At 43.7% G+C, this 20,000-nt stretch overlaps 1 protein-coding gene across 1 annotated transcript in view; it reads right to left on the bottom strand.

Annotated features, from left to right (window-relative positions):
* The window catches only part of pkd1a (polycystic kidney disease 1a), a 71,933-nt gene that overhangs the window by 44,429 nt on the left and 7,504 nt on the right, over positions 1-20,000 (bottom strand). Inside the window, 9 exon segments of the mRNA XM_071531439.1 lie at positions 936-1,150; positions 4,168-4,345; positions 5,960-6,128; positions 6,261-6,521; positions 8,920-9,170; positions 9,917-10,080; positions 10,903-10,974; positions 12,258-12,326; positions 12,575-12,646. Of these exon segments, the coding sequence (XP_071387540.1) occupies positions 936-1,150; positions 4,168-4,345; positions 5,960-6,128; positions 6,261-6,521; positions 8,920-9,170; positions 9,917-10,080; positions 10,903-10,974; positions 12,258-12,326; positions 12,575-12,646 (1,451 nt within the window).

Raw genomic sequence — 20,000 nt, 5'->3', positions numbered from 1 at the left:
CAGTTTTCACAACTTTCTTGTTTGACGTTTGAATTAATCTTATGTACTGGTTCTACTCCTTGACAAACACAAGAAATAGAGGAGATTTATGGGAACACTTACATTTATGAATAAGACATTTGGCAAACAAAGCTATTTCATTAATCACATAGGATTGTTCCCATTCCTTTCTGTCACAATCTGTGAAGCTGAATGGCACATTCTGCCAAAATATGAAGAAATCCTAACAAACACTATCAATTAAAAATCCAGAGATGCCTTGCCATAATATTCTAACATAAGAACAATGCGCAGAAAGATGGAGGGCAATCTCAGGATGCTTATTACGGAAGGAGCAATTTAAATTAATGTCAAGAGCACTATAATAATAAATGGCACTTTTGGGGAGCAAGGATGCCAGCCTTGGTGGATTAGTCTAAAACTGAAGCATGCAATTTGCGCTTCCAACTAGTGATGAAGGAGGCTATTTGCTTGTTCTTTTCAAGGGCTTGATTATGCCACAACTTGATTTGCATAAATTTCTCTGTGAATAAGATCAAAATTCTGCAAGTGAACACATATCTATCTATCTATCATCTATGTATCGTATTTGTATTCCCTGTATAGTGACACTATTTATTCATTTTTGGTACCTTGGTCAGAACACTAAATGCAACTTAGTACTGAGTGAGCCCTTGTAAAAAGCCCCTGAATGACCCACTAAGTCACCACACTTATTGTATTTTTTTGAAAAATAAAATACAACCTCACCAAGTCAAATTCCTAGTATGTGAAAATGTACATGGCGAAAATAAATCTGATTCTGATTCAAAAGTGAACGTGGATCTCAGTATTCCAGGCATTATATTGAGATATAATGCCTGTGTGTTTCTCTGTGTGTGTGTGTGTGTGTGTGTGTGTGTGTGTGTGTGTGTGTGTGTGTGTATGGAGCCTACCTTGGGGGCTGTACTGGCAGACAAAGGCCCGCATGGCGCTGCACAGGTGCGAGCTGGTCTGGGCGTCCTGGTGGAGGGACACGCACACATTGCCGGGGAAGAGCGGGGAGCGGGGCGCCTGGCCTTCCTCACCCTCCCGTGCCTCGGAGCCGTTCACCCAGCGCAGCGTGCCGGGAGAGTCCACGTCGCTCAGGCCCAGCCACACACCTCGCTCCCTGGAGCACGAGCAGGAAGGGACATGCAACACACAGATTAGCGCGGTGCTTCCTTGACATTTCGCTGCGGTGACCCTTGACTGCTGGAAAATTGACCCTGCAGCTAGAAACTGACGCACAAACACGCTTGTGCACACATCTTACTGAATATATCAAAAGAAATATCCCACATGTATTTATGAAGGGACATCCGGGTCAAGGGTCAAGGTACCTGATGTTATATAACAGATCACATACAGCATGTGCTCCAAGAAAATGAGGAGATGGAAGTCAATGTCTGTGTGTGTATTTGTCAAGGCAGTGTGTTTGTGTGGGTGCTACAGCACTGTCAGGCTAGGAATGAGATGTACCATTATACAGAAAATCTAGACTTAAATCCATGTAGGTCTCAATAAGCTAAATTAAGTTAACAAGAGGCTTCAATGATCAATGATTGCAGAGTACCGAGAGCACTATAATGGGCTTCAACAGCGACCCAATGGGATGTTACAGAAGAGATATGATTTTCCATTTCTACTTCATTTTATCATTACTATTTATTTTACTACATTAACCCTTTTTTTCCCCCTTTTCTGACACTATGATTGGGTTGGATGTATTTGGACGCATTGTATATTTGTACTGCGACTATGTGGTGTATAGAATCTTTATGGAATAAGTATTCTATACAGAGTCTACATAGAGTGATGTCAGATCCTGGCCATGTGATCAATACTTTATACATATACTGTAGGTCATGGGTCAATGCAATCGCCACACCTGACGAAGACAAGACAGGTCGAAACGTTGTGCACTGTTAGTGAATAAATGTCCTGGAGCAGTATGCTGCTGTGCGGATCAGCTTTTTTACTGAGATATTGAATACATCTCTATGATTGTAACGGATAAATTGGACTTTCATTCCAAGAGTCTTGTAGTGGACTGCATCCTTTTCCCTGCTTCCATTTTTCTCACTTTCATGCATTGATAACAGGGATCAAAAATGGTCTTCCCTCCAAAAGCAGAATCGCTGTGTGACTCACTTTTAAATGATCTAAAGACAGATTGCATTTTTGCGAGAGCGTGCGAAAACAGGCCAACATCAAACATTTTAGAATTCTTGTTTTGACGCTGGCTTAGCTGTTTTTCAGACGTGTCTAAAATTCACCACCCACGTAAAAAAATGACTTCTCTCCCCGGCTTGTTATTTTCATGCTGCTCTGCCCCGGCTGAGTATCCACATCTGTGAAAACTACATCTGAAATAGTGGAGAGGGGTGAAAAAATACAAACAGCGAGGGAAGAGAAAAACGGGTCGTCTCTTTGTGCCAAAAAAAAAACGGAAAGCGATAAAAATGGGGGTCCTTATGTAAGAATGAGGGGGTGGAGGCAGACAAGAGAGGAGGAAGAGAGCGGGGATAAAACTCCATCTGCAGCAGGTTGAGGGGGCGGGGGGCGGGGTGTGTGGGGGGGGGGGGGGGTGTATTGGCTCCTTTTTTCATTCTCTCATTCACTTTGGTCTACGAGAGCAGGGGCCTCTGCCCTCGGATTAATGATGGGTGGTGGGTCAAGACACACACACACATACGCACGCGCACACACACACACACACACACACACACACACACACACCACACACACATACCATGAACTATGGACTCCTCCTCCCAGGGTGTTAAGGTTACAATGCAGCTGTGCTTTTACAGATGTGTTTTTGCGACCCTCTCCGACCTAAAGACCAAATATTGGAGGCCAACAACTTTTTTTTTTAATCACAACTGGGCCAAGCTAGGGCTTACATGATGTCCATGTACTGTGCATCAGCCCTACATAACAGTGGTTCTGAAATGTGTAAGTGCCCCCTCTATGCAGGGCACCTTTTTCTCTAAAAAGTGTCTGAGCCCGTCATCATAGTCTGTTCACATCTGAATACAATTATGGAGAAAAAAACAGTTTTTGTTTCGTATGCAGTCAGTGGAGAAATGAAACACATAACATAACAAAACAAAAAACAAACGGGCAAAAAAATGCACTGAAAAATCAGAGAAGGGTGACTAGAGGACAAGAACAGAGGAAAAAATAAAACCAGAGAAATTTATCAGTGTGGTAAGCTTCATGGCATGAAGTTCATGAACAGTAAACAATAAGTGAGTGTGTGTACGAAGCTGTCAGCAGGCAAATGTGTGCTGAATTAGTAGTTTTTTACTGCCCTGAAACAGTACATACACTGTATTGTGCACATGCATGCAAACACAAACACAAGCAGAATCACATTTTGCCAAATATGCCTAAAGATTCACACAGACAGGAGGGGATAAGCAGGGAAAACACTCTACAGGACGGTGCACCTCTTCTTGTAGATTCCCATCCAAACCGTGTATTTTGTGATTGTCAGTAAACCAAATCTTAACATCTGCTTTGAATTTTTTTGTTAATCTGTCATGATGTTAACCATGTCGGCTTATATTTGCTTGGCTATCTCTGCTGTAAACAGACTGTAAAATGGTAAGAATTATGAACTTTGTCATGCAAACAGGCACAAAGAATCTGGTAGCAGTGCTAGTGAGTAAGCTGTACTTGGCAAGTGCCTGCAGGGCCTGTGCACATTTATTGATATGATACACAAAGAAATTGACATCTGAGGTGTACATCAACAAGAAAATTAGATAACAGTTAACTTTACTTTTCAATGGCTAATGTATTAATATCTCTGGGAAAGTACTGAAAGCACACAGTACAAAATAATGATAATAATACTAGTACACTTGTGCTTGAATACAAAATGCCATGTACTAAAATAAGTGCTTACAAAATATAGTTCCAGCATAGTTCCAGCAACTGAAATAAATATTTCTGATTGATGTGCCGTTTTCCTTACTGAAAATGCTGTGTTGAGAACTGACCTCACAACACACACACACACACGCACACACACACACACGCACACACACACACACACACACACACACACACACACACACACACACACAGATGCTTAGGCCCCATTTCCACACCCCATACAGACACAAATACACTCACTGTGTCACTTTATGTGCCAGCAGGTTGCGCAGCGTGTCGGTCCTGACTATTGCCAGATCCCCACCGCGGTCGGAACATTGCCGTCGAGCCTCGGTCCAGCCAAACTCCCCCGGAACGATCTGGAAACAGCGTGAGGACTCGGCGTGGTACATCCCGTCGCTTGGACAGTACGGGGAGGCTGGCGGAGGACAGACACAGTCACTTAATTTCCCTTATCATTTGAAGTCACAACTGCATAAATGGAACGATAAAATCATTATTTGACCATTTAAATCTTGCATATACTGTATACAGTATACTGTATATATACTGTACAAAGAAGCATTGTATCCACATGGTTCCATTTTTAAAATCCCCTTGAATAATGATTTGAGTGTGAGTTTCTGACAGGCTGAGGAGGAGACAGACAGACAAGAAAAGGCGAGAAACAGAAAAAGAAGATAACAGTGATTGAAGCCATTGTGGATGGTGTGACTTTGCACACACACGCACGCACGCACGCACGCACACACACACGCACACACGCACACACACACACACACACACACACACACACACACAAAGCTATCCAGCCCAGACAACCAGACAGAACCTGATGTGACATTTCTTGTCTTTCATATTCCCAATTTGTCCTTGAGCATGCCTCATAGTTTCATTCCCTTGCCTATTGCATTGCTATCTTTCCTCTGACACTTCATTTGTCGCTTTGTAGAACGGCCACTATCTCTCAAAGAAATAACTTAATGTACAGATCACACACAATGATAAAAGATTCAATTAAAAGAGTAAATACAGGAGATTAAACTTAATAGGCTTTCACTGGGAATAAGAAAGAGCATGCTGGACGGGTTGGAGGAGGGGCCATCTAGAGAGGTAAGGTAAGGGTGTGTGTGTGTGTGGGATAGGGATACAGTGAATGAGTAAGTGCTTGTACACACTGCAAGCAATTTGGTTGACGGGTCGCTCTATTCTGATCGATCGTGGGTGGTGCTTAAGCTCTGATTACATCTGTGTAGCGGTGTGTACAGCTACAAAGTTTTGGCCCTAAGCCAATTGTGTATTTTTCACTGCTTTGGTATTGCCTTTCATAACCTTATATTGTTTTGATGAGCTGACATAGCTAATTAGCAAGCGCTAATTAGGTAGCATTAATTGAGAGCAAACAGAAAAAACTACTACTAAACATTCAGAGTATCAACCTCAATGATAATGGATGCATCTGCAAGCATTGTTTTTGAGACGTTTATTCTTCTTAGTCTTTCAAATAAAAGTTGTAAAGAATATAACAAAAGTCCAACGCACTCTTCTTTAATTTAAAAAAGCTTTTATTTCATGGGCTGGATTTTTCAAACAAGAGTGCCTTGGACTTTTTTGTTTCATTCAGTCGCATACTCCAAACAAAAGAGCACCTTTTTTGGAAGTTTTTTTAGAGAGACCATTTTTGTAGCACTCTCTGTTTTTCTTCTTTGTTCTAAATGTTGTAAAGAACTGGGAAACGTTGAATGGCTGTAATAAACTCAATTTTTTCCTTGCCAGGTGAAAGTATTGTTCAAGAAGCAATATCACATCCGTAGAGAAACAAGGAAGCAAGGAAATCGAATCAGGTGTTGACTGTGAAAAGTTCTCAGCCGGCAAGCTTGTTGATCATCGGCACATCAGTTGAGTTTCCCCAGTTGCTCTATAAGAAATGAACATGAACATGGACTACTGGTGACTTATTGATCGTGTTGCTCGCAGTGTAGAAGCACCGTAAGTGTCTATTTGTGTGTGTGTGTGTGTGTGTATATCTTACCTTTGGCAGCCTGGATGCCGTCCTTGGTGATCCTCCAGTCTACAGCCACGCCCATAGCGCCCCTGCTGACCAGCCTGAACACTAGACTCTGATTGGCTACAGCCAGAGGTGGACAGTGCAGCTCCAGTTTGGGAGGCAGCGTCACGGTCACCTCCCCACGCACAGTGACCTGGACACACGCAAATATAAATCAAACTACCTGTACAACACTGAACAATTAGAAAAGTGTATTCAATTTAACATTACTTGCCTAGTTTTTTAAGTAAGATAATGGAACTTAATCTCCCTTTTTCAGTCTCACCTCCTTGTGTCCGGCCCAGGCCATCACACTGACTGCATACTGCCCAGGAAGCCCGTACTTGTGCGTTGCCGTTGTGACCTCTGTCTCTGTGCTGTTGACCCGGGATGAAAGGTCGCCAAAGTCCCAGGACAGCGTTACCGGAGTGACCGAGGAGGCGGTGGAGAAACGGATGTGGTCGTGGACACTTAGCAGTGGGAGGGGCTTCAGCGACACGGAGAAGTCCACCGCAAACACGTCGTGGGCCAGAGTCCAGCCGCATTCCTGTTACAGCCAATGAGATCAGAGGGAGACAATTAGAGAATGTAGAAGAATAACTATTTTGACTCACTGTTATCCCTCTACCTACAATACAGATAGTCATGGAATTCTGGACAAAATCATATCTTACAATAAAAATATTCTCAAATTTGGGTCTGAGAGAGAAAATCTCATCAAATGGGGTTCTGTGGCTCTAATGTGGACTAAATTAGGGGTCCTTGATATGAAAAAGGTTGAGAATCACTCATCTACTACGTATACGATGGTATGTAATGTGATAAAGGGCTGTGTAAATAAACAGGACTATATTAGCAGTCATAATACACTGAGGGAACCATGCGAGGAAGAGGAACTTTGCAGTCAATAAGCACAAATATTCAGAAGTATTGCACACTATGACACTACCAGATGGCAATTTTCTCGCCTAACAAATTCTGCTGCTAGAGGATTCTTCTGAACAGTAGTCCTCAGGGAGCTGGATCTAAGGACAAAGGGAAGTCATTCAAGCCACACCAGGAAGTTGTTGGGGTGTTACAGGAAGATTTAGAGGAAATCCTGAATACTGTGTTTACAGAAATAAAGAGAAAAGGGAAGAGAAGGAAAGTGCACTAGGGGAGATAGCAGAGGTGTGACCAAGTCAACTTTGCCTGAGTCCCAGGTCAGTCTCAAGTCTTGAGGCACAAGTCTACATGTAGATTACCAAGTCAAGTCCAAGTCAAGTCCAAGTCATTTATGTCAAGTCTCAAGTCAAGTCTCAAGTCTAAATGTAGAACAGCAAGTCAAGTAAGTACAAATCGAGAGTCCAGTATCAATATAATATCTTAAAGAAAACTAAATATCTACAACTTTTCAATGCAATATGGTTTTAATAGGATAAAAACTTGGTAAGAGCATCATGAGTTTGATTTCTATAATCAGTTTCAACTTTAATAAATACAATCATTCCATACAAATTCAGAAATATATAGTAATATAGTAATATTTACTAAAGTAGCGCACGCAAATGAGCGGAGGCGCAGATAATTAATTATAATTGCGACTGTGCAGGGCCAATAAGGGCCAATCAATGCGCACAATAGCCTATTTGTGGCAACATAATGATGGACAAAAGAAGCGCAAATTTCTCTCCAGTGGAGCTGGAAGTGTTGGTGGCAGAGAAACCACAAAGAGCTGCAAAGAAGAGATGTTTTATTCACGTGTAAAAGTCACTCTGAAACAAATAAAGTGAATGCAGCTGGGCACCACAAGCGCGATTTAGCGGAGGTAAAAGTGCTGGTGTGATATGAGGAGGTGAACCAAAATGTATACCACAAATAAAGCCAAAGAGGAGCCTTAACTCCCTTGGAGGAGCAGCAGGAGAGCCTGACTGAGACACAGGTGCCAGTGTGGGAGGGATGGAGATCTGGTGAAGGTATGAAGCCGCACGCACACCTCTCCACAGAGAGGTTATTATGCACATGTTTTAGCTGCATTGTTTACATCAAGGCTATGCCGCTCAGATATTGGCTCATAATAAGTGTCAGCAAATCCACAGAAGAGTTTGCGAGCGTGCGTTTTCCTTTTTGTATATTTAGGTAATAGTCTGCATATTGAGTGCACATCCTGCTACTCTGCCAATGACGCGTAAATGATGTATTTTTAAATCAGCATACCCGTCTAAACCTGATTGGAATTATAATAGGGATGCGATCTAATATTTACATGTTATGATATGTAGATGACTGTCACCTTTATCTTAGAGCCAGTTCCAGAGCCAGTCTCGTTGGAGCCGTTCTGTGCGCAAAATGATAAGACATGCTTTTCCTAGGTCTTAAATTCCGTGCGCAACGGCCTCCACCTCTTGATAAATCACGTCCTCTCCATAACACCCTCCCTTAATTTTTCGCTTCATCCTTGGAACACCCACAATTGCATATGCAATTATATCAAACTGCAAAAAAGATTAGATCCACCCATGATTTCAGGCGCAAAATGCACTGTGCAGAGAACAAGGTTTTAGCACCCGCAATGCGATTTGCACTGCCGCAAACGTTTAGTAGATCCGGGCCAAGATCTTTTGTCAAGACTTTAGAAATCTTTTCAAGTCATCAAAGCAGAAGTCAAAGTCAAGTCCCAAGTCAGCAGAACCCAAGTCAAGTCAAGTCTCAAATCTTCTCTTCATGCATCAAGTCAAGTCTCAAGCAATTAAAACTATGACTCCAAGTCATGTGACTCGAGTCCCCACCTCTGGGAGATAGTCATTTGGAACTGTTTTTTATGAAGTGATTGTTGGTGTAAATAGCAGATGACTGACTTGAGTATGTGACAAAATGTAGTAAACGGAGTAAACACTGGTAGATAATAAGGTGTTTCTCATACACCCCTGGGTATGGAGGTCTCAGAGCGGAGTGTGTTGTCATACCTTCATCACATGGGGGTTGGTGCAGGCGGCGGAACACTGAGACTCGCTGATGAAGTTGGGCTCGGAGTTGGTGCTGCAGAGACACTCGCGCCGCGCCCCCAAGCCCCCGTAGCGGTGCGACGCGGCAAAACACACGCTGTTGCACTGCTCCCGCGTGAAGTTCCCCGGCGTGGAGGAGGAGAAGATGACCAGCTCGCTCCGCCCCCCTCCTCCGCTGCTGCTGTCCTCCAGACAGGCCGCGTAGTTCAGACCTGAGGGAGAACGAGACGATGCTTGACCGAGTCTGTAACTGAAATACCCACATTTTCCCCCAAAAATTCTTTTGTGACCCAAAGCTAATTTTGTAGTCCACTGCACAGACTGGTTTTGTGACTTTTACCCAGTTTAAATATTGATTTTTACCCTGTTTCAATATTGACCCTCTGTATTTTATTCAGCACAATATGAATTACAGCATTTTGAGAAGCACTTTTGAAATCCTTCTCCCGAATAATCTGGGAACCAATATCCCATATTAATGTTGAGTGTATTAGTGTGTGATTGTTTACTAGTGCAATGGTTCTCAAACCTTTTGCTTCGTGACCCCTTAAAAAAAAGCGATGCCTTTTTGCGGCCCCCTGTGAGAGGCTGCATTTGTGGATTGGTAAACAACCAAAAAATTATTTTCCTCTTTCATTTGATTATCAGAGGAACTTAGAGACTGCAAACTATTCAGTATTTCACAAGAAAAAAGCAAAAATTTGATCTGAAATCTAAAAAATTACACATGATAATACATTTGTATAGTAGAAATATGTTTTTTTCCTATCCTATAAACCATCTCCAACCCCCCAAAATTATCTTGTGATCCCCTGGGGGGGTCCTGCCCCGAGTTTGAGAACCACTGTGCTATAGCATGCACGTGTATATATGTGTGTGTGTTTATGTGTCTGAGCTCGCCTGTATATTACATGTGTGTGTCTCTGTGTCTGTTTGTCTGTGCGCATGTGTTTCGTACCACAGGTGAGCAGGCTGACGTTGAGCAGGGGCTGGTGGCGGAGGTCGGGCGGGTGGTGGCAGAGCATGGCGTCCGGCCGTCGAACCCGCACACCTTTCTCCTGCAGCCAGCTGACCAGCCGGAAGAGCTTACAGTCACACTCATAGGGGTTACTGCTCAGGTCGCTGGAGCAGAGAGAGGGAGAGCAGTGAAGTAACCGGTTCAGCAACAGCTAGAGCAGGACACAGTGCTGAAAATGTACAAACTGATGGTGCTGTAACGCTGTCTGAATACAAGCTAAACTAAATGATGAATGTTATCTGTTAGGGAGGGAGAGAAGGGGGCAGGAGGAGAAGCAGGCAGGGTTGTGAGGGATGGAAAGAAGGAGAGGAAGTGAAGGGACAGGACAGGTATGAGGAGAAATGAAGGAGAAGGAAGAGGCGAGGATAATGGGAAGGAGGGGGGAGGTGGAGCAGGAGGAAGAGGGGTGAGGGGGTGATGGGATTGAAGGATAGAGGGAAGGAGGAAAGAGGGAGAGAACAGAAGGGACAATCAGATTATGTAGGGCTTGTCTCTCTGTCTATTACTGACTACTGTTTAGCCTCACTCAATTACAGACTACATTCGGAGAAAACTTGATTTACATCAAAAGACCCGGTGAAGAATAATTACTACTCACGACTCCCACTCCGCTCCGAAATAGAGCGTTATGCATCTTGTGTGTAGGCGAGGTAAATGGAAATGTGCTTGCTTGTTTAAGTGTGTTTGATCGTTCAGATGTGTGTGTTTGTGTGTGTGTATGGGCGTGTGTGTGTGTGCGTACGTGTGCTTCTGAGCATGAGGTCTACTGAGTAAGGAAATGCCTCATTCATAAAGACATGACTAATCAAGATCTTATATAATATTTGTTCAATTTTTATATGATATTTCTTGGAGAGAGACGTAAGAAAGAGAGACAGAGAGAAGGATCGGATACATTTCCATAACAATGAATTGTGTTTACTTACATTTGAGTTAAATTGCATAGGTTGTCGCATATTCTTTCTTCTATGGTGGTGATTAGGTTGTTGCTCAAATCACTGTTGGAAACAAAGAGGACATCACATCACTGTTGACGTTAAAGCAATGACAGTATAATATCAGCATTTTTTTGGCAAGATCTATCTGGTGTAAGGTTGTCAATGACTAAAATAATCAAAGTCAATAATTGAGTCATTTAATGAATATGCAAAACTGCTTCTCCCTTATTATCATCCCATTGCAAACTCATGCAATCATGACCTTTAGATCTGGTGTTTATTGAAGAGGATACTGTTCTCACATATGTATTGATCTCCTTCAACAAACACACTGAACACATAACTCATACAATATGTTTAAAAAATCTTGAAACCTGACTGATTAACTGAAAACACTGACTAAATGGAAGGGCTGACTAATTGACTGAAAGGGGGCCGCCCTAATCTGGTGGTAAAAACTGCTGCATAGCCAACGGCATCATGCTGACCTCAAATGTTTCTACCTAAAACCTTCTCCTTCTTTCCCCTCTTCCCACTACTTTCTGCTTTGTTTCCATACTCTTCTCCCTCCTTTTCCTTCCCCTCGCTTTCTCCTCTGCTCCTGACTCTCAGCTTTCTCCCTTTTCCTTCTCCGCTCGTGCTATTTCTCCCTCCCTCCCTCCCTCCCTCCCTGGTCTATCCAGTAGGCTACATAATGGGGCCGTTGTGTGGTGGTTTTGGAAGGAACCGATGGAAACCGCTAGAGTCCTCTCTCATCACACACACAGACACAGACGCACACACACACACACACACACACACAAAACTTGCACATGCACACACACACACACACACACACACACACACACACACACACACACACACACACACACACACACACACACACACACGCACGTAAACACCCACACAGAGGGTGGAAGGGATAAGGTAATGGATGGAGGAAGAGAGAGATGGATAGATGGAGAAAGCGATGGGGGGAGGTCTGGAAGCGGAACAGTGGGAGCCTGGAGCAGTAGGCTGTAATTGAACTTAATGGCGCTGTGATTGGTGTGTGTGTGTGTGTGTGTGTGTGTTTTTGTGTGTGTGCGTGTGTGTTTTTTGTGTGCGCTCTCTCTGGTCCAACTAGTCTACTCCTGGGGTTTCTGCCCACTTTAATCCAGACTAAACTAAGCTGTTCTCCCTCCTGCTTTCTTTTCCTCCTCCTCCTCCTTTTCCCTCCTCCTTTTTCCTCCTCCTCTCCTCTCCTCTCCTCTCCTCTCCTCTCCTCTCCTCTCCTCTCCTCTCCTCTCCTCTCCTCTCTTCTCCTCTCCTCTCCTCTCCTCTCCTCTCCTCCTTCTACTCACAGGATGGACAGCGGGCCGCAGCAGAAAACTCCTCTGGGGAGAACATTGATCTTGTTCCCCTGAAGATACCTGAGATAGATAGATAGATAGATAGATAGATAGATAGATAATTAAGCACCCATTGAATTGAACTGCACTGAATTAAAAGATATAGACAGACAGTGAGAGACAACGAGTGAGTTCTCTATATATGGAGTTGTACACATACACATCTCTTGCTTTCTGGTTTGCTCAACCACGCACACACGCGCACGCACACGCGCACGCACACACACACGCACACACACACACACAAACACGGCGCTGTGTGTACTCACAGCTCTCGGAGGCCAGTGAGGCGGTCTAGCAGGCTGGTATCAAGGGAGGAGATGTGGTTCCTGGACAGATCTCTGTAGATGAAACCAACATATCCACACTTAGAATGCATGTGGGAGCCAGATGGTTAAGTACACACACACACACACACACACACACACACACACACACACACACATAAAACACATACATTTACATTTTAGCCATTTAGCTGATTACTCTTATCCAGAGTAATTTACAATAAGTGCAACAGTAGAATAAGCTTAAATTTCAATATCACCAAAAATTACAAGTAACCAAAAGTAAGGAGTGCAAAGGTCAGGGCCTTAACGCCCTTACAATATCCCTGTTACTGCTGAATAATCATATACGACAGAGTGCCAGGAAATTAAATAGAATAAGAGCGATGGAGAAAGAAAGACTGCTTTTTTTTTGCTGATACTGGAAACACGAATCCCATTCTCAACCATGAAACTCACAAGAACAGAGGTGCAGACACATAAAGACAGGCACATACACAAACACACATTTAGACAGACCAAAGGAGGCAACATTAAGGACACTACAACAAAGGGATTTTCGGGTTAATATTTTTGTTGTGATGAGACATCATAATCCAAAGCAAGAAAAGGCAACTGTTTGCTGTCGGGTGAAAACGTTGCATCTCCAAAATGTCAACAGCCTTGTTTCTTAGCTTGTCAACAATGCATTTTAAAGTTTATCCAATGGGTTTTGAAAGGTTTTCATCAGCCCAAGGGTCGGAAAACTTTCCCAAGCCATAGTGAAGCATGTAATCCTTCAATTTAAGTTAAAACATGAAAATCACCAAAATTGGAGTCACAAGGTTTTCACCCGACAACAATGATACAGTTGTCCAGTCAAGTTAAGTGTATTTGTATAGCCCATAATCACAGTTACAGTCTCAAAAGCATCCACTTTATAACGCAATAAATTAAAACCCAATGTTTGACCCTTAATGACAACGAGGAAAAACTCCCAGGAAACCCTCCTCAGTTGCTCAATAATGTGACTGTGCTTTGGGCTTTCCATTAAAGTGAAATCAAATGGGTAAGTTGTGAATGAAAGGTGGAGGCAGCTCAAACAGAAGGGTCTACATACAAGTTAAAGTCAGTAAGGCACCGTGACTTCATTCAGCACAACACTGCCAGCATTATTTCCGGGGACTATCTTAGACAACTATACTGTGTGCAAACAACTAAATCCTCAAACGCAGCACATAAAGACTACATAAAGTACAGGCAGAGATATATAGGGCTATATATACTGATGGCCTATCCATTTGCGCACAGTCCCACACACACGTTCACTCATGCACACACACACACGCACGAACACACACACACCATGAGCACGTAGGCATCCAGATTAAGTCTACAATAGCAGCTGTCAGGGTAATGACGGGTTTTGTCGTTCTTACCCCCTGCTGTCCTTCAGCTGTGGTCTTACACACAGTAGGCATAATCGCTCACTCAGTGTCTCTCACACACACCTACACACACACACACACACACATACACACACACACACCATTTTCTCCATCCATCCTCCATTCCACTGATGAGGAGAGCGGGGGCAGCTATTTTATAGAGCAGCAGAGGTGAAGGAGGAGCAGAGCAGTGAAGAAAAGCCGATGTTTACAAACAGGCCAGAGTTGGAAAGGTTAAAAATGTATTCCATTACAGTTACTACTTACCTCATCAAAAATGTAATCAGTAACGTGATCTAAGGGATTATCCAAACTCAGGAATGTACTCTGATTACTTTTAGATACTTTCAGATTACTTTGCCATATTTGAGGTATAAAGTTTGAGGTATAAAGTTCAGGAAATTTATTTCAGGCTTGCATACAGACAACAAAACACAAATTTTCTTCTGTGCCACGATTTATAAAGACATAGAACAGCTGCCACAATTTTAATGGCCTTCTGTGTTTCTTGTTTTCACTTTAAAAGTATTCCCACTATTTTCAGAAATGTCTGTAATCAGGATACAATATTTTTTTCAATAAAGTAATGGATTACAGTCAGATTTTTCATACATTACACCGTTACAAGTCTGTCAACAACCCAACCCTGACAGAGGCACACATGCATGTATAAACACACGCGCGCGCACACACACACACACACACACACACATGCGTACACACACAATGACCCACACGCACAAACACATCACCTGTCTCATCGCTATTAAACTGTTAACTTGAAGTCAGAGAGAGAGAGACAGATAGATAAGGGACTAAGGGAATGAGAGAAAATGAATTGGTTCAACAGAAGAGTTGAGCAGCGGAGATGAACAGCGATATAGCAGAGGAGGATGAACGAGGGAGTTAAAGGGCCAGAGAACAGAGAAGGAAGAAGGAGGACGGAGGACGGAGCTTGGCTAAGTGACTTCGGCTTCCTCTGTGTGGCTTCACTCCAAAGCCTCAGCTGCACGTGAGAGGGAGGAGAAGAAAGAGAGAATGAGAGGAAAAAAAGGCAGGGAGGATGCCAGAGGTTGAAGGAGGACAAAAAGCGCTCTGTGTGTGTGTGTGTGTGTGTGTGTGTGTGTATGTGTGTGTGTGTGGGTGGGTGGCGGAGGAGGAGGAGGGGTCGCTTAATTTAATGAACGTGTATGAGCTATTACTAGATTGGCAAAATCAACAAAAACACTGCAAAATGAAATTTGCAACAGCCTGCGGATCCATATTTCCACTCTGTATGCTGTATGGTGTAAGTTTGGTACACTGATATACTGCAGCAGTGGAACTCAAATCAGCCAATCAGAGGCCGGGGAATGTGTAAGTTTGAGTGTATAGGAATGCAATCCCCTCTCCCCTTTCGTTCTCTCTTTCTTTGTATGACTGAGTGTGTGTGTGTGTGTGTGTGTGTGAACAGACCAGGACGCCCATTCCCAAAAGGAAACATCTGTACATTCCAGACAAGCTGTGTAAGAAAGAGGGGGAGAGAGAGAGAGAGAGAGAGAGAGAGAGAGAGAGAGAGAGAGAGAGAGGCAGAGAAACACACAAAGAGAGAGGGATAAACAGATGCATCCAAACAGAATGAGAGGCTCAAACAGAGACACGGAGGGTGAAAGAGACAGACAGAGAGAGAGATAGAGAGAAATGAGAGGAGAGAGAGAGAGAGAGAGAGAGAGAGAGAGAGAGAGAGAGAGAGAGAGAGAGAGAGAGAGAGAGAGAAAGAGAGGAGAGAGAGGAGAGAGAGGAGAGAGAGGAGGGCTCATACAGCAGTTGTTGCCCTGATTTGGGTTCTGATGGATTTCAGTTCTGGTAAACTCATCAGTAGAAGAAACGGGACAGCAGAAAGCGGTTCCTCCTAGGGTGACGACTCACCTTACTTATGTAATGCTATCAACATCAACACCAAAAGTGCGTGTGTGTGTGTGTGTATGTGTGTGTGTACTGTAGCCTACTGTATATATAAGTCTCTCTAGCTGTCCCTTTCAATCTGACCTTATGGGCAACATCACAAAGACAGGAGGAGAGTAGTATGAAAGGAGGAATTAAGTAGAGAGCAAATGTGTGTGTGTGTGTGTGCGTGTGTGTGTGTGTGTTTATGGTGTGTACGTGTGTGTGTGTCTAACATGACCATATAATGTGACCTTCACGATGTCTATTAGCAACAGGCTCCTGTTCTCTCAGCTACCTCTGGACACATATGGTTCTGCTTTACACACATACACACACACACACACACACACACACACACACACACACACACACACCACACTAGAGGTATAGGCCCGCACACACACTTACAAAGACACACACAGGCAAACACGTATGCACGCACACACACACACACACACACACACACACACACGCACACACACACACACACACACACACACACACACACACAGTACACATATGGTTCTGTTTTACTAACGGTGTGGCCAATGATCTAACCACTCCTTATAAGGCCTGTCTGGTGCCACTTATTCTGGGCTGGAGGATGAGAGAAAACACACACACACACCCACACACCCACACACACACACACACACACACACACACACAGAGAGTCCTCATTTACTACTCAATGCTGGGCAGTGGGAACGACAGAAAGAGTGGGCATGGGCTGTGGAGAAAATATGAATAGAGGAGAAGAGAAAGGGAAAGGGACAGAGAGAGATGAGGGGAGAAAGAGAATGAGAAAGAAAGACAGGAACTGAGGAAGATGGATATCCATTTGGTTTCATCGTTCTCTCCTCTGTGCAAAAAAAGAAGAATACAACTCTGAGCTAAAACACAGATGACAACGATCAAAAACTGTAACCAAAACAATCATGATGATGGTGATGGCGGTGATGAAGATTGCGATGTAGGTTCTGATTGTGGGACAGATTGGTATCTGCAGTTGTCAGTTGTCCGAGTCGCTGTGAGCGACAGCCAGCGCTCCACTAACCCACTAAACACAGACTGCTCTGTGGTCGCTTTCATCCCCCTCTGCCTCCGCTGCCTCACTCCACTTCTCCCTCCCCCACTCACTTCTCTCACTTTCTATCCTTCTCCTTCCAGCCCTCTCTTTCCTTCTCTAGCTGCCCTACTTTGTTTATATTCCAGGCCTGGGCAGAGCTACAGGAGTTTGAAGGAAGGGGAGCTGGAAGTGGCGAGGGGGTAGAAGAGACGAGGTGGGGAGGGGAAGTGGAGGAGGAGCTGAAGGCGAAGGAGGTTGGAGGAGGAGAGAGGAGTAAAGGAGAAGGTAGGTAGGAAGGGGAAGCGGAGGAGAAGACGGGGGAACCGGGAGTGAGCCGCTCAGGCCAGTTCTGGAGAACAATCACCCTACTGTGGGCTGCCTGTCCCATGGGTACCTGTCCTGGCTCGGCCCGTCTCCTCCGCGTTGACGCAGCTCCAGAGGCAGAGCCTGGCCAGGTGGCTCCTCGTGCCCGGGACAGGCAGCTTGAGAGAAACCTTGAAAACCGAGAGGGGCCCCTCTACTCTGAGGGTCTCAGAAGTAGCGGGTAAATTTATTGGGTACTTTCCCCACCGCGGGAAAGAGTGGGAGCATGAAACTGGGGGGATGGGGTCAGGGGTTGGGAAGAAGGGGTTGGTGGGGGAGGGGGGGGGGGGTGTTGGATGAAGAGGTTTGGTCTAAAACTTCCTACATTTTGCTTCACAATCTCCCTGGGTGGGTCACAAACACACTCTCCTTTCCTCTCCTCTTCTCTTTAGAACATTCTGTCCATTTTTCCAGCTGCTGCTGCCTGGGTTGTCTGGTGTCCAGCTGGCGAGTCAAGGGCAGCTGTGTGCAGCGGTTTAACACACTCACTCACTCAAAAACACACACACACACACACACACACACACACACACACACACACACACACACACACTCACATGCTGTCAATACATGCCGAGAAACAAAACTCCAGTAACATGGAATAGCACACATAACTCACTCTTTTTCTGGTAAGCGAAAGTCTGTAGGGCGGCTTACTGTCAATCCCACATAACTTGAGGTCGTAAACTGTGGGCTAAGACCAAAAATGGGTCTCAGGCCTACATCTGGTGGGTCGCCATATGAAAAAAAAAACAGTGATTATTTTAACGAATCTGGTTCCCAAGAGTTTTTAGAGACACAAAAAATCCAATTTCCAATTTGAGCCGAAAAGGTTTAAGAACCTTATTAGTATTTGCCCCATGCAGGACAGAGTGTGATTCACATTCTGGGATATCACTCTGTCTGTGAAACACACTCCCTGCATAAAGTGTGAACAGACTACACAAGGAGAAGGAGGGCTTACTGCTGAAATTTTTCATAAACACTACAACACATACGCATGCACGCACGCACACACACACACACACACACACACACACGCACACACACACACACACACACGGACGTCAGAACAGACAATACACATGCAGCATGCACACACACACTCATGCAGTCTGTAGTCGGTTAACAGGTTTTACTGTACATCTAATTGCAGGGAAGAAAATCAAATTATCACTCTCCAGTTCTCTCTATCTTTGCGTAAAGTAAGAACAGGAAGATTGGTTGAGTAGGAGGAGCAGGGAGCCATTTGTTTTGCTGTGCAGGAGCGGTTAGCAGATGTTTACTCTGTGGTGAACACCTCTTAACAGTCTGCTTCAGTCCTCTGTCCTGCTTCCTCTGATTGTCTGGCACATCGGTGTCCATCGAGGCCCAAAGGGCAAAATTTAAAATGGGCCGTGGGCAAAAAATGATCCATTGGACACTGATTATTTGGAAATGTAACGAGTAAAAATTGACTTGGGTTTTATATAATCCAGCTGCCCATTAATATGACCTGTAATGAGGCCCTCTCTCTAAATAATTTCTGAGATGTTACTGAATTGAATCAAAATATATCAAATGCAGAATATTTCAGTGTTTGCTTTTGGAACACTTCAGAAAGCTATTTTTCTTTTGAGGAGGGAAAGATTTGCCTGCAAGCCACGCTTCAGGCAGCCCAGGTCAACACCTTTTCTCTTACACCTTTCTCCTCTCTTGATCAATCTTTTCTTTTTCTTTTATTCTTTCCTTTCCACATTAATGTATAATACAGGGATTAGACCTCGCACCAGGAGATGAGGGAGGGCTTTATTTTCCAAAGATGTGGAAAAAAACAGAGGCCTTGTCTGAGCAACTGCAGGCACATTTGCATGTGTTTTTCCTCATGACATATTTTTATAACCTCTTTAGGAGATCATCAGCCCCTTTTGATGATTTTCTTAATGAACCCTTTAATGCCATAAAGAAGCCTTGCATTAGCAGCAGTTGAGCATTGAGCATAGCCACATGGGCCATTAAAAGCAGCCATGATAAATAAGGGTTTAAAGGGTATTCAGGGGATTAGTAGAGTCTTTTCACTTTCTCGTTCCCTACTTCTCTCCCAACAAGAATTTACAGAATTACGTGCTTTCAAACTTATCCCGTATATTTCCATCCCATAGTACTACTAGCACTATGATATGTTGTTCCATTCCATTACATCTGCAACCTACTGCATGCCAAGCTGCCTGAATGCACTAAGTGATCCTTTTTGTTATGTATGTATAGTCTATTCTTTATCCCACACTGTCCTTACATGGGAGGCCCTTTTGTCCCTGCACTATGTGTTCCAGTATGTTCTTAATGGTGTCTTTTACATTTATAGCCCATTTACTTCTGTCTACATCCAGTTTACATTTGCACCAATCATTTTGCAATCCATATATAATTAGATTTTTTAACATATATTTGTTTTTCGTCATTTTTAAAATACACTTTAATAAGAAGAAGACATGGATGTGACATTAAAGTTTGTTTAGGTGACATATTTTTAAGTAATTATTTCCTGGGTGTCAGGTGATGGACAGTAAGCAGAGCATAATGTAGTGCAAACACTGATATGAAAACACTCAATTCAGTGAAATAACAAAACAGAAATTTTACA

This window comes from Centroberyx affinis, unplaced genomic scaffold (genome assembly GCF_046629955.1).
Source record: "Centroberyx affinis isolate AG114_WGS23_722 - 3 ecotype Tasmania unplaced genomic scaffold, CSIRO-AGI_Caff_v1 ptg000142l_1, whole genome shotgun sequence".
NCBI lineage: Eukaryota > Metazoa > Chordata > Actinopteri > Beryciformes > Berycidae > Centroberyx > Centroberyx affinis.
Note: the sequence above shows the minus strand (reverse complement) of the source record. Positions and strands in the feature narration are given on the sequence as shown.